Source organism: Ahaetulla prasina, chromosome 6, assembly GCF_028640845.1.
Source record: "Ahaetulla prasina isolate Xishuangbanna chromosome 6, ASM2864084v1, whole genome shotgun sequence".
NCBI lineage: Eukaryota > Metazoa > Chordata > Lepidosauria > Squamata > Colubridae > Ahaetulla > Ahaetulla prasina.
The window spans coordinates 70472293-70497435 of NC_080544.1; the positions used below are offsets into that span (position 1 = coordinate 70472293).

At 38.0% G+C, this 25143-nt stretch overlaps 1 protein-coding gene across 1 annotated transcript in view; it reads right to left on the reverse strand.

The window, feature by feature from the left end:
* The window catches only part of CROCC2 (ciliary rootlet coiled-coil, rootletin family member 2), a 114087-nt gene that overhangs the window by 62329 nt on the left and 26615 nt on the right, over nt 1–25143 (reverse strand). The window contains exons 8-18 of the mRNA XM_058187539.1: nt 22486–22592; nt 21729–21926; nt 20533–20629; nt 20252–20341; nt 18717–18932; nt 15144–15343; nt 10497–10679; nt 8376–8520; nt 4209–4355; nt 1399–1629; nt 561–754 (exon numbers count right to left, since the gene is read on the reverse strand). Of these exons, the coding sequence (XP_058043522.1) occupies nt 561–754; nt 1399–1629; nt 4209–4355; nt 8376–8520; nt 10497–10679; nt 15144–15343; nt 18717–18932; nt 20252–20341; nt 20533–20629; nt 21729–21926; nt 22486–22592 (1808 nt within the window). The remainder of the gene's footprint in view (nt 1–560; nt 755–1398; nt 1630–4208; nt 4356–8375; nt 8521–10496; nt 10680–15143; nt 15344–18716; nt 18933–20251; nt 20342–20532; nt 20630–21728; nt 21927–22485; nt 22593–25143) is intronic.

Here is a 25143-nt window from a genome sequence, read left to right on the forward strand (position 1 = left end):
TAAAATAATGAATATATATGAATTAGGAATGGATTCAATATAAACATAGATTTGATAGAATACATTTACAAGAAACTGGGGAAAAAATCTTCATCTTTGCTGTCTCATTTAATATATTATGAGGCACTTCTCCATAGCCTACCTTCATGTGAACATTTCATCCCTGTTTTAAGTTTGAAAGTTCGTATGTTTAAGCAACTATACATCAAATCTTACCTGAGAGCAACATAAAATCTCATGTGAGGACAGTCATAACTGAATCATTAAATTAACTTAAGCTTCAAATTAATCCACAATCTGACTTTTAGGGAATCATCAAATTATTGAATTAAAAGGAGTGATTTAGATCCAAATTAAAGTATTCCTGATAAATGGCTGCTCTGCTTGAATATATTCATTAAAAGGAAGACTTCCACTCCCCTCGGTAATTGATTCCAATATACAACTGTTTTTACTGTTAAGATTTTTTTCCTAATGTTCATTCAGAATTTGCTTGCATGTATGCAGGTCACTGACTGTGCTGCTTTATGTACTGTTGTTTCATCAGAGATAATCATTACCTGAGAGAGCCTGTCTCCTCTGTTAACAACTTCTTCTGCCTCTGCATTGCAGTGAGCTCCACAGCCAGCTGTGCCTTTTCCTTAGCTATCTCTTCCTTCTCTTGTAGCACACGGATGAGTGAATCAGTCTGCATTTCAATCTCTTTGTGGCTCTGGGCCAGTTGCTCACCTAGAGTTTGTTTCTGGCTATTCAGCTGGTAGAATATAGACAAAAACATGTATCAGAGAGAGAGAGATACTAGTAGCAGAAGCTGAAGAACTCATTAAAAAGGCAAAATTTCTAAAGAAAAAAGGATATAAATGCAATTACTAAAATGATCCATTACATTTTTCTAAAAATAATCTTTTTTCACTCTGGTGTTCATTGTGCTATAACTTTGAATGCAAGTCTTCTACAAAACTTCTACAAAAACTTCTGGATTCCTTCACAGAAATTATTACTAAGATGAATCCTTTATATCTTAAAATTTAGAGCCTTTGCAGAGATCTATTCAGATCCTTATCACATAACAATCCATGTATCCCAATACTATTCCATATATCTAACATGCTAGGATATATAAAGAGAGGGTAAAAAGTGTCCTTGATGGTAAGGATGCAGTTATAGATTAACTTACTCTCCCCATAATGCTAGCAATCAAGAAAACCAAAACTACAATATTTTGGGGTGATTTGCATAAATTCATTTTCTTTTGGCTATGTCTAGTTGTTTACCAAGCTCTTCCAGTTATCCAGCTAAATGCAAAAGTCTGAATCAGAACAACCAAGTTGATCCAAGTTGATTCCTATGTACATACTGTATTTTGCCGTGATAAAAGGCCTCCTCTTATTTTCATACCTGCATCATCTGGTCCTGTAACTGGACTCTTTCCCTTCTCAGTAAGGCTATTTCTCCTTCCAGCATCTCCCCTTTCTCTTCGGAGGCTTGGCAATTCTGCTCCAACTCTTGTTTCTCTGCCCTCATGTGCATCTGCTCCTTTTCAAAGTGTGCGAGCTGTTCTCGCCAAACCACTTGCTCGTGCTCCAGCTCCTGCTTCCTCCCTACCAGCTTGCTCTTCTCATCTTCAAGCTGCACAATAAGCGGAAACACAGGGATGTACAAGTTCACGCAGTGGGAGGACAGAAGGTGGACAGGAACACAAATGGCAGGCTTAACTTGGAGCCATGCCATCATAAGGGAATGTTGCGGAAATATTTGTTTGAGAAATCATAAGAGTACAATCTTGTAGTAATTTTATTTGTAAGTTCCAAACTGCCTTTGAGAATAAATGAGCAACTTTATAAGCATAGACCGTTGGATCAGGAGTCAGAAATCTTACAGAGATATGCATCTATATAGATATATGCTGGTGTACACACACATGCACGCACACACACACACACACACACACACACACACACACACACACACACACCTTTTTCCCTTGCCTTCTCTTCCAAGTCAGGTTGTTTGTCTGATTACCTAGTTCTGTGTTTTGACAAATTTCTACCAAATGTGCAAGTGTCAAATGGAAAATAAACAACAGGACAGAAATATTGGTTATTTGATTGGGCATTTCTAGTCAATACAGATTTGGCATTTGTGTTGAAAAACATGTTAGGCAAAATTTGATTTAAATTTTACACAGAGACTTGCACATCTCCAGCCATCTGTAGTTCTCCAACATGCAACCTTAAAAGCCAACTGAGATTGTATGTATGCAATTAACATCACATTATTATTATTAACTTAGGGGCAGATACAGCAGTGGGATCACTACAGTGGGTTTTAAAACTACTCCTATTTGTCATTGCCTTAATGAAATTACTTTCAATGGACATAGTGTAGGTCCATTGCAGGTGCAGGTGCGCCATGCATGTGCATAAAATTGAAGCCACATCATTAAAAAAATAAACTCTTTAATCTCATCTCCTGTTAGGAGCAATCCACAATTTATAATTTTAAAAACATCTGCAATAATTTACTTTGTTTGGTGTTAACAAACAAAGCTAGAAACTGAGACACCGTGAGTTGGACTTATGCCTTAGGCAGAAAGCCACATGAGTGACTCTGGGCTAGTTTCCCTCTCTCAGATCTAGGAATTATATATACTTTATTTATTTGTCAAACTTATATAGCTTTCTATCCCACAAAGCAAGTGACTATATGTAGAGGACCAAGACAAAAGGAATGCAATTCAAAACATCAGTATTTAGCAATGCCAAACAGCAACTATCACAAATGGCTTGTTCTCTGCAAGCTTTTGCAGCAGTTCAAATTTCAGGTAAAATTTTGTAGGCATGACAAAGAATAATTTAACAGATTCATATGGAGTGGAAAATAGAGTAAGATTCAAAATCTTACAATATTGAAAAGAAAATTGTCTATTATGGATAATAATATGGATAAAATATCCAAATAATAGAATATTAATTTTAGAAGGAGACAGTTGAGCCAAATGACTTCATAGGTATTAATGGTATAAAGAAAAAAGAAACAAAAAGTGCAGCAGAAGAGGAAGATTATGGTATGATTTGCCCATCTTTGGAATCATTGACAGAGCTGTATACTATCTATAAAACATCATGTATGCCAGTGATGAAATCAGGGGTGAAATTGACTTACTTTCCCTACCTGTTCGGACTTCACACTTTCGAATCGGTAGGGAAGGTAAGTAGATTTCACCCCTGATGTATGCTAATGTGGTTTATCTGGATTCAGAAATCGTATTAAGAGACATAGCAAGAATTGCTTAATGAATATGAGAACTTACCATGGTTAATGTGCCTAAAATGATCTCTGGGAAGAAAGAGACACACCAAAAAAGGTAACCGAATTTGAAACATGTATACAAAATCAATTCTATTGGGACACTTCTATAAAGTTTTTTGATATATGATACAGAGATAGAATAAGTTACAAATGGCATGATAAAATAGAATGCAAAATATCAAAGACATAATTACACTGTAACAATGGGAAAATGGGAAAAATCAATAAAATTTACTCCAAGTTATAATTTTAGGAAAAATTGGTACAAAATTTTTTATAGATAGTATACAGCCCTATCAATGATTCCTAAGATGGGCAAATCAAACATATGGCATGCGTGCCGGAAGTGGCACACAGAGCTATATCTTCAGGTACACCAGCCGTCAACTGTTGCTCTTCCAAGTTCCGGCACGCACACACACACCGGAAAGCTAAGCTTCCAGTTTCCAGCGCGCGCATGTGCATCAACTAGCTGGTCTTTGCTCACACATGTGCACCAGAAACTGGAAGACCAGGTGACTGGTGCGCATGCGTTGCCGGAAACTGGAAGCTCACCTTCCCGGCGCACACATGTGCACCGGGGAACTGCTCTTCCAGGTTCCAGTGCTCTCGCATGTGCACACAGGGAGCTGCTCTTCTGGTTTCTGGCACTCCCCTCCCCCACATGCTCCTGTTTCGGCACTCGGTGCCAAAAAGGTTCACCACACTGTCATAAGAGGTCCAAGTCCCACCCTTCTTGAATTCCATTAACTCTTACCTATTGCCAATTTAGTGCTATTAGCTGACTAAGATTCTTGTGTATAGCCATGAGCAATAAATAATCTGAACTGCAACTTAATCCATGGTTCTGATTCTTCATGCCTGATAATAGCACAATTACTGTTGTATCTTGTTACCTGGAGGATGATGTGGTTTAGTTTGATTTTGTCATTCGCTAGTCCTTCATTTAGAGCTCCCATCCTGGCTAGCGAGTCCCTTAGTTCAGCATCTTCTGATTTCATCTTGTGTATGGAGAGTTCAAGCTCAGTGTTGCTGGCTTCAACCTGAGGTGGAAATTGTAGGCATATTCAGAATAGACTACGCTCACAAATATATCAAACATTATCATTTGTATGATATGGATAAACTGTAAGCATGGCAACTATTTTTTAATGACTTTGTTCTTTTCCAAGAAAAATTGGTAATACAAAACTTTACATCTATCTGCAGGACGTGGTAAATATTTCTTTAATTTTGAATGCATGTTTACTTCAAAGCCTCTCCCTGCCTGGATTGCTCTCTTTGATACAATGTATAGATTCCTCAGAGAAAATGCAAACTTTTTTGAGTGCTAATTATTTGATCAGTTGGTTAAAATAAGGGTTATACAAAACTATTCATATAAAGATCAAGGACCTTATTAAAATACTACATTTTAAAAATGAAAATCTGACCAGACTATTCCCTATTTAATGCTATCCAAATTTAGTTGCATCTAAAGAAAACAGAGAAGGATCTATATGTTCAAATGAAAGTGCTATTTCTCTTTAAGATCATTATGTAATCAGAAATATTCTTATTAGGAAAATGCCATTTCCCTTCCAGAAATGTTAAGCAGGCCAAAAGAGTGGGTGGCAAAAAAAATTCTGCTACTCACTTAAACTGAGCCAACATGAGCAGCTGTGGTAGTTTTTACTGAAGTCTTTGACCAACACACTTACTCATGAAGGAACTGCCCAAAGACTTCATAATATTTCATACTGGGCATAATATTTCCGAGAAAAGAGGTCTAACTTTACACTTAGATTGCTGTTTTGAAATGTTAAAGTCTGAAAATATGACAGCATGCAAGGCACTTTATCCATACTAATGCTTTTTCCTCTCTAAAGCTGTGAAAAATAAACTTGTTTATTTTTCTGTTTTCTTCTACAGCATTAGCCTGTTTCAGATTTCCTATTTTTCCTCCCTCTTTGTAATAAAGTAAAGGCTAATGGTTTTATTGTATGTTTTTTTCAGATTGTTTAATTGCCATCATCAGGAAAGCAATTTATGATCTTTATGATTAGAGAATGACATATTCTAGTATTTTAAATTAGCTTTCTCCAATCTGGTGTCCTCCAGTTGGTAAATCTACAACCATCACCCAAACTTTCTAGGACAGCAAAAGAAGTTCATCACAGCTGATTAGAGCCAACTTTGGTATACTATCATGCCTTTCCTTGTGCACAAACCTCTGTACATATTTTAAACACCATAATTATAAGAAACATGTTAAAAAACAAGCAAGCTGGGAGCGGTATCCAAGTATGAGCAATCCATTTAATCTGCTGGAAACCGAAGGCTTTCAGAACAGAAAAAAATATTTAAGCAATGGCAGAAAGCCATTAGGAAGAAGCCAAGGCCTTCAAGTAACAAAATGCCTTTTCTACCCTCACAGTTGGGATACAATTTGCAGACATAAAGGAAGCCATTGCTGAAGAGCTTTATGTTCAGGTAGTCTTTTATTACAGAAAATTGTTTTTAGATCGCCTCTTCCAAATAATTTATGGATTTAAAGCTTATACAAGAACTCAGAAGAGTGATTTCAGCAACAGAGTCAGATGTTCCCAAAATCCAATTCAATCTCTCTGGAATTTTTTGAAACCCTGACGCTTCAAACACTCTTCTCTACAGTTGTAATATAGATCTGATGCAATTAAGGTGACTTTCTTCATTCTATGCTTTCATGGTTTCCATTGTAATATAGTTAGACCACGTATAGTTGACAAACTGGATTTTATTATAGTTTTTAGTTGTTATTTATTATTTTATACTAGAATTTTTAATTGTATATTTATTGAGCGTTTTTATTTGTTCTGGTCTCTAGTCTAATACTGTAATAATAAATTGATTCATTGATTGATGGTTTCCATTTGGAAGTCCCACCACAAATGGCCAATTATTCAGACTTCTATGCTGATTCAAACAGTTCAACTCTGAGTGACTTATTCCAATGGCTTACAAAAATAGGAGTTAAGGTACAAATCACCCTAGTCAAATATACCTTTTCCAGGGACAAAGTTTATATATTAGTGTAGACTGGCTAAAGTGTCAGTCAGCATTCAGCTGGGCAATAATGGTTCAAGGTCAGGTTCAAGTACAATACAAACATATAGAATTAAGGTCAATATTCATTTTTGTTTACTTAGCTGGTGTCAACATCTTTTTATATCTATGCAAGCAAAAATTGGTAAAATAAAGAAGTACTTAATAATTCTTAAAAGTTTTACATAGAATAGATAACAACAACAGACAATGTTGAAATGGCACTACATAACCTAAAGCCATCTCTATCTACTGGCCCTGATGGATTATGTGCCTATTTTTTGAAAAAGCTTCCCACTGCCATAGCTGAACCTCTATGCACAATCTATGAGGTATCTTTCAGAACCAGCTCCTTGCCCGAGCTATGGCCATTAGCCACGGTTATACCTATCTTTAAAAAGGGAGACCCTAGTCTAATAGATAATTACAGACCAATCTCACTATGTTGCATCACCTGTAAAGTTATGGAATCAATTATAAACCAATCCATCACCCTCCACTTAGAGACAAACAACCTGCTAGCTAACAAGCAGTTTGATTTTAGAAAAAAAAGTCTTGTAATCTGCAACTCCTACACTATAGAAATACTTGGACCACACATCTTGACCAGGGTAAAGCAATAGATGCAATTTACATAGACTTCTGTAAAGCCTTTGACTTAGTGGTGCATGATAAACTACTGTTGAAATTAAGTTCTTATGGCATTTCCGGATCCCTGCACAAGTGGATAGCCACGTTCCAACAGGCAACAAATAGTCAAAATAGGGAGGGCCCAATCAAATCTGGCACCTGTTAACATCGGTGTCCCCCGAGGCAGCATTTTAGGACCCACACTCTTTCTGCTTTACATCAATGACCTATGTGATCTTATTAAAAGCAGCTGTGTCCTCTTTGCTGATGACATAAAATTATTTAACACCACTAACAATGCTGCTGCCCTACAAAGCAACATTGACTATGTGTCAGAATGGTCGCACATTTGGCAACTCCAAATGTCAACTAAAAATGCTATGTCCTGCACATTGGCAAAAAAAATCAGAACACCAAATATAAGTTGGGTGGAAACAATCTTGTAGATGACCCTCATCTGTCAACGACCTAGGAGTACTTATCTCAAATGATCTTAGCCCCAGAGCTCACTGTAACAGCATTGCCAAAAAAGTATTAAGAATTGTTAACCTAATCTTGTGAAGCTTCTTCTCCAGTAACATTGTACTGCAGACTAGGGCATACAAAACCTTTGCCAGACCAATTCTTGAATACAGCTCATCCACCTGGAAACCACACTGTATATCGGACATTAACACGATTGAGCAGGTCCAGAAGTATTTCACGAGAAGAGTACTCCACTCCTCTACTCACAATAGAATCCCTTATGCCACCAGGCTTGAAATTCTGGGCTTGGACAATCTGGAACTGCGCTGCCTGCAGTCCGATCTAAGCATAGTACACAAAATTGTCTGCTACAATGTCTTACCTGTCAATGACTTCTTCAGCTTCAACCACAATAATACACGGGCAAACAATCAATACAAACTAAAGGTAAACTGCTCCAAACTCAACTGCAGAAAATACGACTTCAGCAACAGAATGGTCAACATCTGGAATGCTCTCCCGAGTCCATTGTTACAGCCTCAGACCCACACAGCTTCAACCTCAAACTGTCTACCGTGAACCTCACCCCATTCCTAAGAGGCTCGTAAAGGGGGCGTGCATAAGTGCACCAGTGTGCCTACTATCCCCATTTATCTCTATTTACTTCCTTTATTCATGTTTATGTTTATATCTATATCTGCTATCTTGTACCTGTTTGACAAATAAATAAATAAATAAGAATATCCTCCATAAAATATTTTTTAGAAAAGCAAGATAATGTGACTGTGTGAAATGTTGCAGCAGGACTACTTCTGAACTGAATGTGAAGACATCTCCCCAGTCAGGACAAGAGATGGAAAAAGAGCCCAATGTCATGCAAAAACACATCAACAAGCAATCCTTACTTTGGAAAGTGCTTTGCTCAAGCCTTCCTTTGCACTCTCCAGTACATCTTTTTCCAGCATGGCCTGGTTTAAAGATTCCTTCACATTCACTAGCTCTTTCTTCAGGACTGACATTTTTTCCTCAAGTTGCTCCAGAAACTTTTGCCTATAGAAAGAGAAAAGTCTAATTAGACTTTGCAGTTTAACTAACCGTAGAAGATTATGCTGAACACATTGTTGATATTTCCTGAATGCATGGGGGTATCATGTTTGTACTCCGAATCTGATTTGGAGAATATGTATATTGACTTGCATGGTAGTCTCTGGACTAGAGATCCAACTTGCATAAAACAGGATGAAAATGTCTGTGAGGAGACTGGACTTTGGCATATTGGCCAAAAGATGGCAAAACGTATTTCTACCATCTTTACCTTTAGCAAGGAATACTGATGCAGTCATAAGATTGCAATAATGAGAATGGAAGAGATCTGTTAGAACATCTACATGAAGCCGCTGGGTGAGGTTATCCGTGGTTTCGGGGTGGATTATCATCTGTACGCTGATGATATGCAGCTGTACATTTCCACCCCGAACCACCCCAACGAAGCTGTCGAGGTGATGGGCCGGTGTCTTGAGGCCGTGCGGGTCTGGATGGGGAGGAACAGGCTCCAACTCAACCCTTCCAAGACAGAGTGGCTGTGGGTACCGGCGTCCCGGTACAGTCAGCTTACACCATCGCTGACTGTGGAGGAGGAAGTACTGACCCCCAGGAGGAGTGCGCAACAGGCGTCCTCCTGGACGATCGGCTGTCCTTAGAGAATCATTTGACAGCCGTCGCCAGAGCATTTTATCAGGTCCACCTGATTCGCCAGTTGCGCCTTCCTTGACCGGGACGCCTTACGCACAGTCACTCACGCCCTCGTCACTTCCGCCTGGACTATTGCAATGCTCTCTACATGGGGCTCCTTGAAGAGCACCGGAGGCTCAGTTAGTCAGAATGCGGCCGCGGGTGATAGAGGGAGCACCGCGTTGCTCCCATATAACACCTATCCTGCGCGGCCTGCACTGGCTACCGGTAGTCTTTCAGGTGCAATTCAAGGTCTTGGTTACCACCTTTAAAGCGCTCCATGGCTTAGGACCGGGATACCTTAGAGACCGCCTTCTGCCGCCGATTGCCTCCCAACGACCTGTGCGCTCCCACAGAGTGGGCCTCCTCAGGGTGCCGTCGACCAAACAATGTAGGTTGGCGGCCCCCAGGGGGAGGGCCTTCTCTGTGGCGGCACCAGCCCTGTGGAACGAGCTTCCTCCAGGATTACGACAACTACCCGACCTCCGGACCTTCAGACGTGAACTGAAGACTCTTATTATTTCAGCGCGCAGGACTAGCCTAAGATAAAATGTTTTAGCATATTTTAATGGGGTTTTTATTGGTTTTTACTGTTTTAGTGACCAGGCCATGATAATATTTAGTTTTAACTGGGTCTTAATGTTTATTTATTATATTGTTTTAATATGCCTGTGAACTGCCCTGAGTCCTACGGGAGATGGTGCGGTATATAAGTTTGATTAATAAATAAATAAAATAAATAAGAACACCCCACCCCAACATTCTATTTTAAATCCCAGGCAACCATGACTCTGGAAAGGATTCTGATCAGACATAAGAACAAATAGATATTCTTACTGTTTTTGTCCAATAACAATTATTAAAGTTGTACCATCTCTGATTGTTGAATAACAATTAACTGTAGTCATATCTAAGCTTATTGTTGATTGTGTTCTCCATAAATACCTACATTTTTAAGTAATCTAAAATGATTGTCTTTATATATTGCAGCATTTAATTCCACAATTGTTGCATAAATAAGTGCTTTCTTTCCCTACTGTATATCCAATTTTTCTATCTTTAGTTATTTTTTTGAAACCTGGATTAACTAGCCCTGAAATGTAGCAATTTGATGGGACTTTCTTAAAGAGTCTGGGGCTTCCACTGAGTGAAAAGGATCTGTTCTTCACAGATTACTTTCCCACCCGTATAATGGAATGTCTCAGCTGCCTTCTAGTAACTGCTGCCCACCAATATTCTCTTGGCCTATTCCTCTTTCATTACACAGTCCTAGAGACACAACTGTGGCATCTCACCCCCGCTCCAATTCCTTCCTTGTCCTCTCCCTTTCCTTAATCACATCTTCTTTTTGCTCTTCAAGGAGTTTTCGCTGTTTCTGTAGCTCTCCATTCATCGATTTCAGGCGCTCTACCTCCAGATGGGAAGCATCAAGTTGTTGAGTCTGGCTTTCGACTGCTATCTCCAAGGCCTCCTTCTCTCTGAGAAATGAGGAAAAAATATGAACAATTTTGGGCCAGGATCAGTCAGACATGGGCATGCTTGTCAGGGTGGAACTATCATTGTATACCTCTAAAGACCAGTTGCTTCTTTGAAAAATAGGGCTTGGATGAATAATTTATTTTCTATCAGAAAATGTAGAAGGAACAGATTCACCACCACCCTTCATCAAAATCCTTCCTTTCCAACTATCTACCCCTATGCTTTTTGTCCAGTTATAAAAGCCATACATTTGAAATACTTGTTGGAAGAAATGTGTGGGACAAACTGGAAGGGGAAATCACTGGGTGATGAGAAGATTCTACAAGTTTTTACTGCCTTCACTAGAAATCAAGTCTTGTTGGCCCCACTTTTCAAAAAAGGATTACTTGGCTTTCACTACCTGAATTAAAAAGATAGTCTACTATGATATCATCTCAAATCCTGCCTCCCCACTTCCTGTAGCATTATAAACACTAGAAATTGAACAGAGATAACAGCCTAACTGGTATACGGTATTCTGAAAGTCCACACATTCATTTACAACAGATTGGCACAAGCAAATAAATCAAAGTACATTTCATTTAACATAAGACTCAAAAGAATTCCTTTAAACTTTTTCTTTTAGAAAAACCCATGGTCATGATGACAGCGGTAAACATTTTGCTTTTGCATTACAGTAAAGAATGGAGGTCAGGCAAGTCCTTATTCCGCAAACTGCCTTCCCAGGTTCCTGGCTGGAAAGCTAATTATGATCTGGGTCAACCATGGATTAAACAGCACTGCTAGCTGGCAATAATGGGTCCAATAACAATTTCTTAGGTCCTTCTTGTTTTTGTTTGTTTTTGCAAAAATGCCCTCCAGAGAAATCTGACTCTCTATTGACATCAGCTGGTCCTGAAAATAAGGCCAGGAACAGTTTGATGGCAGTCCTCAAAGACTGAGAGGACTTTTCTTTCCCAAGGGCGAATGGGGCAGAAATGGTATTTTATTTTATTATTTATTTGTATCCCACCTTTATTATTTTTACAAATAACTCAGGGTGGCAACATATTCAACACACCTTCCCTTTCCTATTTTCTCCACAATAACCACCCTCTAACCAACCTTTCGGATCCCAGGGACCACTAAATTCATAATTTTAAATCCTGCAGACCACTAATATGATCTGCCTAATGAATGGCTGGGTGGTCGTGGCAAGATGGTCATGTGACTAGGTGGGTGTGGCCAACTCAATGTCACTCACATTGAGGGATGCCTTGCCAGCCTCTACTCACCACTCCTTGCTTGCCTGCCTGGGCTCCTTAGGCCCCCAACAGGAAGCAGTTGCTGGAGCTAAGCAGCCACCATGAGAAAGAGTTGGCAAATCAGCTGACTCAGTTCAAATTGGATCTGACCAAGAAGGAGGCTTAGCAGAAGCACCTCACTGAGGACTACAAGCATAGGCTTTCCAAGCAGAGGAAACATCTGTGGGAATGCAAGGTCAGGTACAGGCACCTGGAGGCTCAGCGGGCTGAGATGGTCAACCAATTCCAGGCCATGATACAGTCCCACTGGAACAAGGCCCTCTGGCTCTTGCCACCAGTGGCATTTCCCTCCAGCCTTTGCCCAAAGCCCCACACCAGGAGGCTGAAGCAGACCACAAGTCGGAATTTCTGTCCCCCTCCAATCTGCACAAAAAGGCCCCAAAGGGGGAGACTCTCTGCAGCAACTCAAATGTTCATTGCACGTATCCGGCCCAGGGGATGTAGTTTGAGGACCCCTGATTTAATGCAACATAAAAAATGCAAATCATTGTTCTGTGGACCACCAAAATTTTCTCACGGACCACCAGTGGTCCATGGACCACCAGTTGGTGACTGCTGCTCTAACATGAGTTGGGCTGAGGGTGAATGGTTGGCCCAAAGTCACCCAGCTGGCTTTGATGGCTAAGGTGGGACTAGAACTCACATTCCCCTTTGGTTAGTCTGGTGCCTTAACCAAAGCACTAGGAATTAGAACTTTACAAGAGAACACAGTGATTGTGTGAATTAGATTTTATCGGCTGGCAGACAGTTCTGCATTGAGCAAAAGGGGCTCAGAGGCATCCCAGTTATAGATGAAACCAGCACAGCTGATTTTCACAATACTTTCTAACCAAGGGAAATGCTGACATTAGGAGAATGGAAATTTATTTTTCTGCATACACTCTTGTACATGTTTATTGCTCAAAAGCTGTTCTATTTTTCTCTTCTGTTTTTGAACTGCTGCTTCTAATAACTCTTTAAAACTTTTTATGAAATTCAAAGCATATCAAAAGCAGGCAAGCTTTCAGATGAGAATTCAAACTATTTTTCACCATCATATGACTGAAATGGAAAGAATTAAAGACCATTTATTTAAACTTCACTTAAAGGCAGAATTATGACACACTGCAATCTAAATTCAAATGGATTGTAACAGGAGAGTACACTAGATGTTAAGGGAAGGTAGATCCCTTTTAAAAAAATCTGCTTTACTTGTCCATTTTGACTGGACAGTTTTTGTAAGGATTTTTGTAAAACTGCAAAAGTATTAATTTCACTGGCTGGGAGTGAACAAGGATTATATTTACTTTTTAAACTATATCATCTGAGCCAGAGATCTCTTCTGGCTTTGTTTAAGTTTAGGCTAATTGCAGATAGGGGTCTCTATGCCAGGGGTCTCTATGCCAGGGGTCTCCAGCCTTGACAACTTTAAGACTTGTGGACTTCAACTCCCAGAAGCAAAGCTGGCTGAGGAATTCTGGGAGTTGAAGTCCACAAGTCTTAAAGTTGCCAAGGTTGGAGACCCCTGCTCTATGCTATCACTGCTAACTGGACCTACCATGGTACACCACCTTATCATATAGCGATTCCAGGAAGCACTGGAGAAGGGAAGACATTTTTCTGCAAAGATCTTGGCATCACTCTAAGGCAGGGATGTCAAACTGGCATCCCTTGGGTCAGATGCGTCACGTGCAGGCCAAGCCCACCCCAGCTCAACGAATGGAAAAACGTCATGAAATGTCACATGATGGCAGCGTGATACGGCGAGTTTGACACCCATCCTCTAAGGGCACCATGAATTTTGTAAGTTAATGATGTAACATGGAAGAAATAAATTCTTTCACCATCTTGCGTATGTAAAATATTGCTCATGAGGAACAATTTAAGCCATTAATATTAACCTTTAAAAGTTCTAGGTGTGCTTTTACCATTACAATCCTAACTTAACAGTAGAGAGCTGCAGTAGAGGCCTTTTTGAAGATGTATCCTACTTATACACCCACAAGAGGATCTTTTGCATTGCTGTCTGGCTATAAAATACATTTGTATGGAAGTTGCATTTGTCCACTATGCCTGCATTTAGAGGATCTGTAAATATCTTCTTTATCTGTTACTGGATACCTTTCCTTTGCCAAATGACTTTCTCTGAACAAATTAATTGTATACGTATGCTTTTAAAAACATCAAAGCTAAATAATACCACTATAATATTGCTGAGGTCGTGTGCAGAGATATTTGATAATCTTTGGCAGCAACAAATGCTGATGTATGTTATTCCCAAAGCCAGCATTTAATCATCACTTTAATCATCACTGTTCACATCCTTGGCTGATGATCACAATAGAAAGTAGTGTTAAAGAGTGAAATCACATCATCAGAACAGAAGAACCTTCCACATTAATATCATGGAAAAATCGATAGTACACTTTTCTTTATCCTCCCATGAGTAAGTACCAATCATTAAAATTATGCCCTGAACAGACATAAAGGTGCTTTATACTGAGTCAAAAAGCAACTCTATCTAACTCAGAACCAGGCAGTATTTTTGTGACTAAGAGCTGCAGCATTTTAACAACCTACAGTATGTTTTCAGTGACAAAGGACTACGGGGACATACAATTGATGTGAAGATGTCATCAGAAGGGAAATACCAATATTTTTGACCTTTCCCCTCAGAACTGGACTTTTTTTTACTTTAAAAAAATCATACCTTTTATTTTGCAAAAAAAGAAATACATCTACTAGCATGCAACCCATCAAAAAGGGCTGTTGCTTGGTAGCTTATCATGGAATTTTGGCAATGAAGTCAGAGTTGAAAGGTTGCAAAAAAGCATTCTGGTGGAGCAGCATGTGCCTCATTCTGATTTAGTACAATACTGTTTATACTTAATGATTGGCAACAGCTCTCCAGCAGAGTTTTCCAGTCCTGTTTGGAAATGCTAATTTGGAATTTTCTGTGTGCAAATAGATACTCTGTTACTGTGCCAAAGTCCTTCCCCAGAAGTTATGGGAATCTGCATAACGAGAAGAGTTTTTGTAAATGACAGATTGCTAAAAAAGTTCTATGATGCATCTTCTGAGGCCACAACTGGTGCAACTGCCAGAAGAACTGAGTCAAAGCCATGCCCCTTGAGATCATTACAGTAATAGGCCAAGCCTCTGTTTTTTCCCCACCTTCACCTTTCTAGAACTTCCACTGAGGATTTCCAATGCTGTGCTTTCTGCCTGCAGTCCTCCAGGGCCTTTGTCAGCTCTTCACATTCCTGCTTCTGTTCCTGCAGCTGTTGATCAGCTGTCTTCATTTCCTGCTGGCAGTCGACAAGCTGCTTCTTGACAGATCCCAGGATATCTCTGCAGGATTCCAACTGCACATGCAATTCCTGTTCATAGAGATCAAACAGGAAGTTCTTTCCATATCAAATGCCACAAAGCATACAAGAGGGGAGCGAAAACCTCTCCACATTAAACAGATAAACCAAGTGCTCCAATCAATATCTTCGTCCATCCTAATGAGCCAAATCTTTAAAGCAATGGATCTGGGTTTTTCTAAAAGAAACCTTGAAAACGAGTACTGAAACTTAAGCCTCAAAATCAGTCCCTTGGCCTTTCTGATGAGCTATATCTTCTCTCACTGACAATGTGCTAGATAATAATGGCTGTCGAAGGAGTTATAATGGCTATTTCTTTGCCATGTATTCCTGGAAGAGGAATAGCTTATATCCTCTTTCTTTCTTTAGCATCAATTGAATGAAGGAGTAAGGTTCAGGAGTAAAAAGAAGAATATTACTTCCATTGGTAAAATCTAGACTTTGGAGATACACTTCCTCTCTTAGGAACTTTGCATTTCACTGAAACTTAGCGAAGCAAGTGGGTGAGAATACATATTAATAAAGAGATGACAAGTTTTAAAGAATAGCATTTATCTAGAACGGAATGGATAATCTTTTGGGAATTTATAATTTCAAAGGGGGATGCAACAATGATAGAAAATGGGCTGGGATCTTCTAGCTTGTTTATACTTTGTGTGTGTTCCCTCCCATAAATTGTGGAAAACTATTGTATGAACTACAACCACCCCCTCAGATTAAAATACTCTTTGTTCTTAATATTAAAAAGAGGCAGGATAGAATATTTCCACAAAGGAGAAATATGTTCTTAAAGGCAGAAAGACCGGGGCTTTCTAGGAAAACAGCTTCAAGCAGAAGAGACTGGTCTTTTGGAATGGAGATTTGGTATCCATTCAGAAAGACTGGGCCTATCTATTCAGAAACAAAACACCTTCAGCCAGAAGCTCCCCCAGGCTGGAGCTGATGGGATTAAGAATTTATATTCCCCAACCTAAATTCTAAGGATAGGATATGACCTTCAGGATATAATAAGATTAACCCACCACCATTGAAATAGTAAAAGACACAAGGCTCACTATATTACACAACCCCCTGGAGCATCTCAATCACCAAACCTCAGAACCCTATAAAAACTCCATCCACTCACTCAGCCATTTTGTCAGCCACCCCAGAAATGTACTGCTGTCACCAAAGTTTCTGGAAAACCAAATAAACAGAGACTTTCTTTCCTTGTAGCCAGCTTCCATTTTATGTCCAGCATTTCTCCCCCTCCTCCCCAATTGGAACTGGACTGGATTTTTCTCCCTATACTATTCTTGTGATTTTTGGTAGTGAGATTGTTGAAGTCTAGCTCCATAGTCAAAAGTGCCTCTGTAGAACTTCCCCTCCCAAAAGCAGTTGGTGGCTGTATGCTGCCTTATTGGAGTCATAGGTCATTTCCTGATCTATAGCTTTCTCCCAGATATACAGAACAATGAAAAGAAACAGACATTATTCAAGTAGCTTTCAATATATGTGAAACATAGACGACAACAAAATGGATGAGTGAGAGGTTTTCCAGAGTGTCTGTGTGAATGGGAGTTGGGAATAAGTCTAAGGAGGAAAATTGAGAGTTTGCAAAAATGCCAAGGTAATTTATTATTCATAAATTTTCTTTCCCATCTAGTTGCTGATGGGTTCAATATGTAGTTTTATCCTTTTGGGTTTTCTTTTTATTAATGTTTACCACAAATCTCTTTGGTAGGCTACATTATGCTTAGAGAAATACCCAGGCTAAATTACCCAGAAACTTTACAGCCAAAATCTGAATTGTGATCTTCCAAATCTTAATCTAACACTCTAACTTCTATATCACAATGGAAACTGTCTGAAATGGACATGACAGTTCAAACAGAAAGGAAGAGGCTTTGCATGTAATTAAGCCAATGTGGATAGTTTAAAGGTAGGAAACTTCCTATGTGTGGGAAGTGGGAACAGATTTCACAAAGAGTTGGTAAAGACTGCTGAATGTTTCCTCTATCCCTAAGGTGTTCTGCCTATCCCATTTGGACTTCTTTTCAATTTCACCTGCCTGGAAGAAGAGCAGCTGGGGAGAACAGCTGTAAGTGCAGAAAGAGTTCAGCGCTGATCTCTGGTCACTGCTTTACTACCTGAAATTATAGTCCACTATAGTTAATACAGTTGAAGATATAAATCTGCAGCTGTAGATCTGGTATATTTTTCCAGCATTCACAAAATCCACCTGGGATGGCCAGCATTCATGCGTGGATAGCAATAGCCACTAAAATCTGAATATTAATTGAAGTACAAGCATCATGCTCCTTACTTTTTGGACAGAAAATAAACCCAGCCAACTCAAAATATAGTAAAATAAAGACCACTGCACACTAATAGAATATTTCTAATATCTGTTTAATTTACAAATAAGCTAGGGCAAAGTAACCCTCTCCCCAATTCCCTAGACAAAATAAGAAATAATACTGACAACTTTTTTGTTGTGAGCGTCTGTGTGATACTTAGACATTGTTCAATATATTTTGTTTTTAATTTTACTATAAAACGGAGATAAGTTTCTGCTCTAAGTGATAATGTCTGATTCCAAAGAATATTTTAGCTTTATTTATAAAGGGTCAGCCACTTGGCTATGTATAACAAAGCTACCACCTAGAATGGTGGCGTAGGGACTTTTATAGGAAAAAAGAAGAAATATGGACCACAGCTTTGTTACAATCATCTCCAACTTCTCAATTTTATAAAAATAAAACTAAATCCTGGGACAAATATTTTAGTCCAAATACTAAATACTATGTACTATAAATCAACGTATATTGGAATTAATAAGTGTTTCTGAATTCTGAATTCCCCAAGTGAAAGTATTTCTACTCTAGTGCACTTACATTTTTCTCTATGTCCAGCACTGCAGATTGATTCCAAATTGTCTTAACTGCCTTTGCAGCCAAATGCTACAAGGAATTGCATTTCAAAGTTGGGAAAAATTATAGCTGATCCATTCTCCATAAAAGTAACAACTCCTAAATAAATATATTTAATATTATTTGAAATATATATTAATTATTATTAAACTTGATCATATCTGGACCTATATCCCAAGAGGCTGTAACTCACAGGGTACAAGGCTGGACTGTCTGTCTCCCTTATCTGGAATAACACTGCCTCAGAGGTCAGATGGTCCCCACTTTTCCTGGTTTTTTTGAAATGAATGAAAACTTGACTTTATGAACATTTGAGAATTGATATGGAGGAGGAATGTTGGTTGTATTGTACTATTTCATTAAATTATGTTTTAATCTTATTATTTCATTTAGGTATGCTAGTTGTTCAGACCTGGATGACATGAAGTAGATAAAAGCTTAATAAGTAAAATAAAAGCACTAATGTATCCAACCTGCTCGTGCTGTTGTGACTTTTGGATAAGGGCTTGCACTGCTTGTATTGCTGCATTCTGGCAGGATGGAGAATGTATCCGGGACTGAGTTGTCCATTGGTGCTGTGGTGAGCTAAAGCCCAAGGGATAAGTGTGCCATAGAGTGTCCTCTTCTGGTACAGTTTTGGCATTATCTTTGGAGATAAGTCCTATGTTCTTTGATTCAGCAAGAGCCAACTAAAAGGAAAGTTGAGAAGAAGTAAATCCTAATCAAATGAATGTTATTGAAAAGATTCTGGTGCATGGGTACTGCCTAGAACGTCAGAGTTGGGTCCCAGTGACTCTTAAGTTAAATTCAGATGCCATTGTGAAGTACAACAAACATATTTAAAAGGCAGGCCCTAATTTATAATTTTATTTAACAACCAGAAATAAGGGTAGCAGATCTTAGGTCACAGTGTATTAGGATGACAATTCCATTACTTTTCCAGTATTTTTGAACTATTGTTCTCTATGGTATAGCTTTATACAGCTGTAAAATTATAACATATAGCACAAAAACCTTCCCATGAAACTATATTGAGGTAGGTGGCTATTTGTTTTCAAATATTTGCCTTCTGACTGACATTTATTCAACATGTTGGGATCTCAGATTAGTACTTCGGAGCCCCCTGCTTTGCATTCAAGAGGACAGATGTTTGGATCCTTAATTTAGCTCAGCCCCAGAGTATTTTATTATAGCTAGCAAAGGAATATTGCTCAAGGTGGGAGGCTCATCTGCAAATAAAGAGCAATGTGAGTTTGGGTCTCTCATTGGATATTTAATAATGTTTCAAGGGCATCCTCTAAAGGAAGAAGTAACCTCTGTTCATTCAATATCAACTTGTGTGAGACAAGGGAGATATGTGGCCTGTGCAATCTGAGGCCATGGAAATTTGGGATTTAAAAATATTATTGTTACTAAATGTACATAGGTGTCTACTTGATATCAAATGGGAATTTAACCCATCATTTCTTTAAGCTTGTTTCTTTAAGCTTGTTTAAAGTCAGTCAAATAACATCCATCCCTCCTATATAGCGGTGAAAAAAAGTTGGGATAAAAGTCTTCCTTACAATTTAAGGGGAACGGTTTTAGATATATGTTAGGACCTTCTATATGAAAAGAAATGTTCAGGTAGAAAGTTCACATCTATCTTTTTTTTTCTCATAAAAATTATTGCTGTCAATTTTGTTGGTTTAAGATTTAGGAATCAGAAAGTAAGCTTGTGCCAAAAAACCAGATGGCTTTTAGGAACCAGCCCAAATAATTCTATTACACAAGGGCACAATCTGTGAAAATGTTATACCAGCCGCCAAATGCTTATCCTCCACAGCAGAATACTATATTCTTTCATAGCTCTCATTCATTTCAGTGAGGCCTGTGCTACAGAATTTTCTAATGAATGTTATCTTATTTACATTTTTAAAACTGTAGATAAAGTATGTATGCTGCATCAAGATAAATGGTAGACCTTTTTTTATCTACAAAATACATTATGATTTAATATTTCACACACCTTTGTGATGCTTTTTAAAGTATGTTGCAAAGATTCGGTTTCCTCTTTCAGATCCTTCATTTCTTCTAGGTCTCCAATTTTACTCGCTTCCTAGTGTACAAAGACAAGCAGTTGCTCAGAAATGGCCATGGGGAAAAACAGAGAAACATGAACAGGCAAATCAATCTAGTATTGTGGCTCAATGTATTACTATGCCTTTTTTGAGAATGCTTGTAGTAGTAAACATATGGGGTTTTGTTTGACAGAATGACAGAAAGTAGGGTTGGGGGGGAGGTTTGTACCAATTTCTGAATGTCCATTTTTAAGGCAGAGATTGTCTTGTCTTTCTTTGTGTTCTGTTCCTTAAACTTATCACCCAACATGGTCAATTCAGTTATCCTGTAAGACAAGAAACCAGACACAAGAGATGTATTAATCAGGAAGATTAATCAGTAATTAATCAAAAGTTCCAATTCACCCATCGTCTTAAAAAGGCTGGAGAAAAGAGCTGAAAGCGATTAGATCACAATATATTATGTAACCCAGGATCACAGAACGATAAGAAAAAAGCAAATCCAGCAAGAAACTTTGTATCGTTGACACAAATGCTCAAGAGGAGCAAGATCTGGAACCAGAGATTGGAGGCAATGAAAATAGCCTATATCTCCCATAGGCCTGATTGCCTCTTCTGTCCTTTTTCTTAAGGAGTGCAAACTTTAAAAGTCAGTCCTTCAACCAACATTCCAACATTTACTTTTTACTTTCTGCCTGATATATTGCATGTATTAACAAGGAGCAAGGCTCTTGTTGATAATGCTGTTCTCTGGGGACATTCCATGTTTTAGTGCATGCGTGTATGTGTGTGTGTCTGGTCTCCTGTGTCCCCAAGGTCAGGGTACATAAGTATGCTCATTTATACCACTGGCTCTTCTGACCTCATTGACCTTCTTTCTCAACTAGATGCCTAAAGATAGACATTTATTATCATATACATTTTCATACATCTAACTATACTAAATCAGATGTATGTAATTTAGCCCTGAAAAGGGAGTTTTGCAGGCACACACATCTGTATTTTGATATAGAAGTAAGATGCATATGATGGTGATGATGAAAAATGTATTCAATAATATGTCTGTTATTCTTTAAGATGTCATTACAGTCTTTGCTGTATTTGTTTACAAAGTCAAGAAATCAGGATGTGCCTTTCAAAAAGCCATCTTCTAATATATTTATTTGCAGTTGCCTTGAGTCCCATAAAAATTCAACAGGGATGAGAAAGAGAATCCTGGAGGGCTAATTTATTGTCTGGGAAGTAGATGTTTTATGAGTAACTATACTCACTAAGACAGTCATTTTATAGGGTAATGTGTTCTCAAAATTCCAGCTGCATCCCCAGACCTAAAAGGTTGCCTATCCCAGAACAGCCCTTTTAAATCTTCTTGTCCTTGAATAATCTGTAGAAATCTAGAAATCAAAGACACAGTAGTATTCTCACTTGGAGTTTAGAACAGCCTTTTCTCCATCCCAAGAACTCTGTAGCTGAATCATCTCTCGGACTTTCTCCCGAAGCTGCTTCTCTAGCAAACAGGTAGAGCTATTCTCAGAAAGGCGCAAATTGGAATCCAAATTGAGACAGGCAGTTTGGAGGCGGCGGGAAGCTCTTGCCATGTCAGTTCCTGCTTCAGCAAGTCCCCTGGGAATGAGAGAATAATATCTTTGATCGCCATTACCTAACATTTCCAGATGGTACAGAAATGGCACGTCAGTGAATGTCAATAATTTGAATTGCTGATTTATTATTTTATTTTGTGCAAAAGTGACAGGATGCAACGTACCTAGAAACCTGGTTCTTCTCTATTTAAATTAGAAATATATATCATAATAACATTTTCCAGATATATCAGTTATATTACTCAAATGAGGGATGCTGAAGCATTCAGAGCTATGTGGTGTCAACTTTCTTGACTTGACTATTATTGATTTAAGGATAACCGTTTCCTAATTTGAGGACAACCATCAGGTCACAAAGTATTATTTGAAATATATTATTATTTGAAAGTTTGAAATAACTTTCCTAACTTTTACACATACACCCAAACTTTGAACACATTCATTAAAAAATAAATAGGGGTCTGCCACAAGGGCATAAGCACAGTGGTATCTGATGTTTCAGAGCATTCCTCTGTCTGGTAATTTTCCACAGAACAATGAGAAACATTCTTATAGCAATGGTAAATTTAGGCAACACTCACCTCTCCACTGTTGTGCGAAGCTCTGCGAAGTTCCCACGGAGTGTGGCTGCTTGACGCCACAGCAGAAGAATCCCACTGTGTTCATTGCTGAGATAGGAATCATAGCTCTGAAAGAATAATGTGAAAAACATGACTGGCACAGAGTAGATTCCATCACTTTTAACGTTTTGTTGATAGAGAATAGCTAAAGGGGTCACCCATACTATTAATAATTACTATTTTAAAGCGATCTTCTACAATACTACAGAATGCTGTGTGAGACTTATGAACTACAGGAAACGTAGTACAGGCAAATAGTAGGAATGCTGATTATTTACCTACATTTTGCTGAAATTTCTGGAAAGGGGAATATGGCAAAGTACAGGTGGTCTCAACTTATGATTACAATTGAGCGTAACATTTATGTTGCTAAGTGAGAAATTTGTTAAGTGAGTTTTGCCCCATTTTTACTTTCGTTGGCACATTTGTTAAGTGAATTACTGCAGTTGTTACATTAGTAATACAGTTGTTAAGTGATTCTGTTTTCCCCATTGACTTTGCTTGTCAGAAGATTGCAAAATGTGATCACATGACCTCACGACAATGCGACTGTCATAAATATGAACCCATTGTTAAGTATCCGAATGTAAATCACATGACCATGGAGATGCTGCAACGGTCATAAGTGTGAAAACAGCCATAAGTCACTATTTTCAGTGCCATTGTAAATTTGAAAGGTCACTAAATGAACATTATAAGTCATGGACTATCTATATTATGATCTTTGGAAAACAGCAGGATCAAAAATGCATTACTTGGTTTCTTGTCATTAATTATATTTAATATCTTGAAAGAGTATATGTGAAAAATATATAAATAATGAATAAAAATATAAGAAAAAATATATTACTTCTAAGTGATAAATAACATTTTGTTTCTAATAAACTATAGGAAGTCCTCGACTTACAACCTCAATTGAGCCCAAAATTTAACTGTTGTTAAATGAGACATTTGTTAAGTGAGCTTTGCCCCATTTACGACCTATCTTGTCATAGTTATTAAGTAAATCACCACAGTTGTTAAATTAGTAACAAACTTGTTAAGTGAATCTGGCTTCCCCATTGACTTTGCTTGTCAGGTCACAAAGGTATTACATGACCTGGGACACTGCAACTGGCTTAAATTATTCCAAATAATGTCAGAAATTAACATGGCGTCAAAATGACCAAGATTATTGTCCAGAAAGGTAAAACTCAGATTTGGGTAGAATATACTAAAACTCCCAAATCCTTTCATCAACCTAGTTAGTGCAGGAAAGAGAAAGAGGAATCTTCTCCAAAAATGTACACCTAGAAAAATTCATATTGTGATCTGATACTTCAAAAGATTTATAAACCAATGCCAAATAATCAGAGCACCAAAAATATAATTCTAATAATACAACTCTTATATAAACAATAATAGACATGTTGTTCCAACAAAAAAGTGGTAATAAAAGCTGAGAGTACTACAGAGTTTCTTTATAGTAGACAAAGTACTTGTAGGCAACATACTGCAAAAAGTAGGAAAGCATCTTTCATTGAAGAAATAACAATTGTCCACATCTTTTCTCTGCCTGTGGTCTAATTTGGCAAACATATAAATGATAGTTTCTTTTAAATCAGTGGAACTAGTTGTCTTCTCCCTTTATATGCATTCTCTATCTTTGCTTTCTTATTTTTCAGAAATACATGCTTTTGTTGTATAAATCTATAAAAACGATGGGTGCAACATTGCATTAAATATTTGAACAAAATTGTATACATATAAAAACAAATCCATAGTAAAATTACTGATTTAGAATAACCTATTTAAATTCATGAGTTTGTTGAATTCACCAAGTTCACATACACTACAATATTTCCAATAAATTTGTGAGTTCATTTGACTGTTCTGAGAGATGAATCAGTTATTTGTTGGACTAAAGCCTATTCCACATTTTTCTAAACAAAAGTTCTATATTCAGTGAGCTTAACTAAATATAAAATGGATTTGCATTACATGCTAAATGAAAACTATAACCATTCCAAAATTTCACTGAAAAAAAGAGAGAAACACATGAAAAGGGAACGTCAATCCTTCCAGCAAAATAATAGTGAGGACAAAAATCAGGTATGATTATAATTATGCTATTAATAGTCATGCAATTCATGTTAAAGCTGAAACAAAAATGGAGGAGGAATTCCTAATCCAGATTGGAATTAGATTGGGAAGAAACATGCTTGTAATCCTCTGTTTAAGCTCTTCCAAATCACTCCCACCTCCTAAAATAACTTTGCACATATGCAGAAGGCTTCAGTTAGCATGGTGAGATTACTAGAGAAGGGTATATACAGGCTGCAGCATTTCCCAAAGCAATGGAACTGAATAAATATTATAGTTAATATTCCTCTATAATTGAAAACTGTCTCCTGGGTGTAGTGGTATCTGAAAGGCTGAGTTTAATTAACTCCATATGCCTCTTGCCTTGGCTTTTTTTTCCCCCAACAGCAACAGTAAGATAAGTAAAGTGGAGAGTGAATCCTGGGATTAAATGAATTTATAAACAGTTGACCCAGCTTCAATATTAAACTGATTAAAATCACCAAATAAATAAATGCACAAAGGAAAATATAAACAAATTACCCCGGTGCATTATAA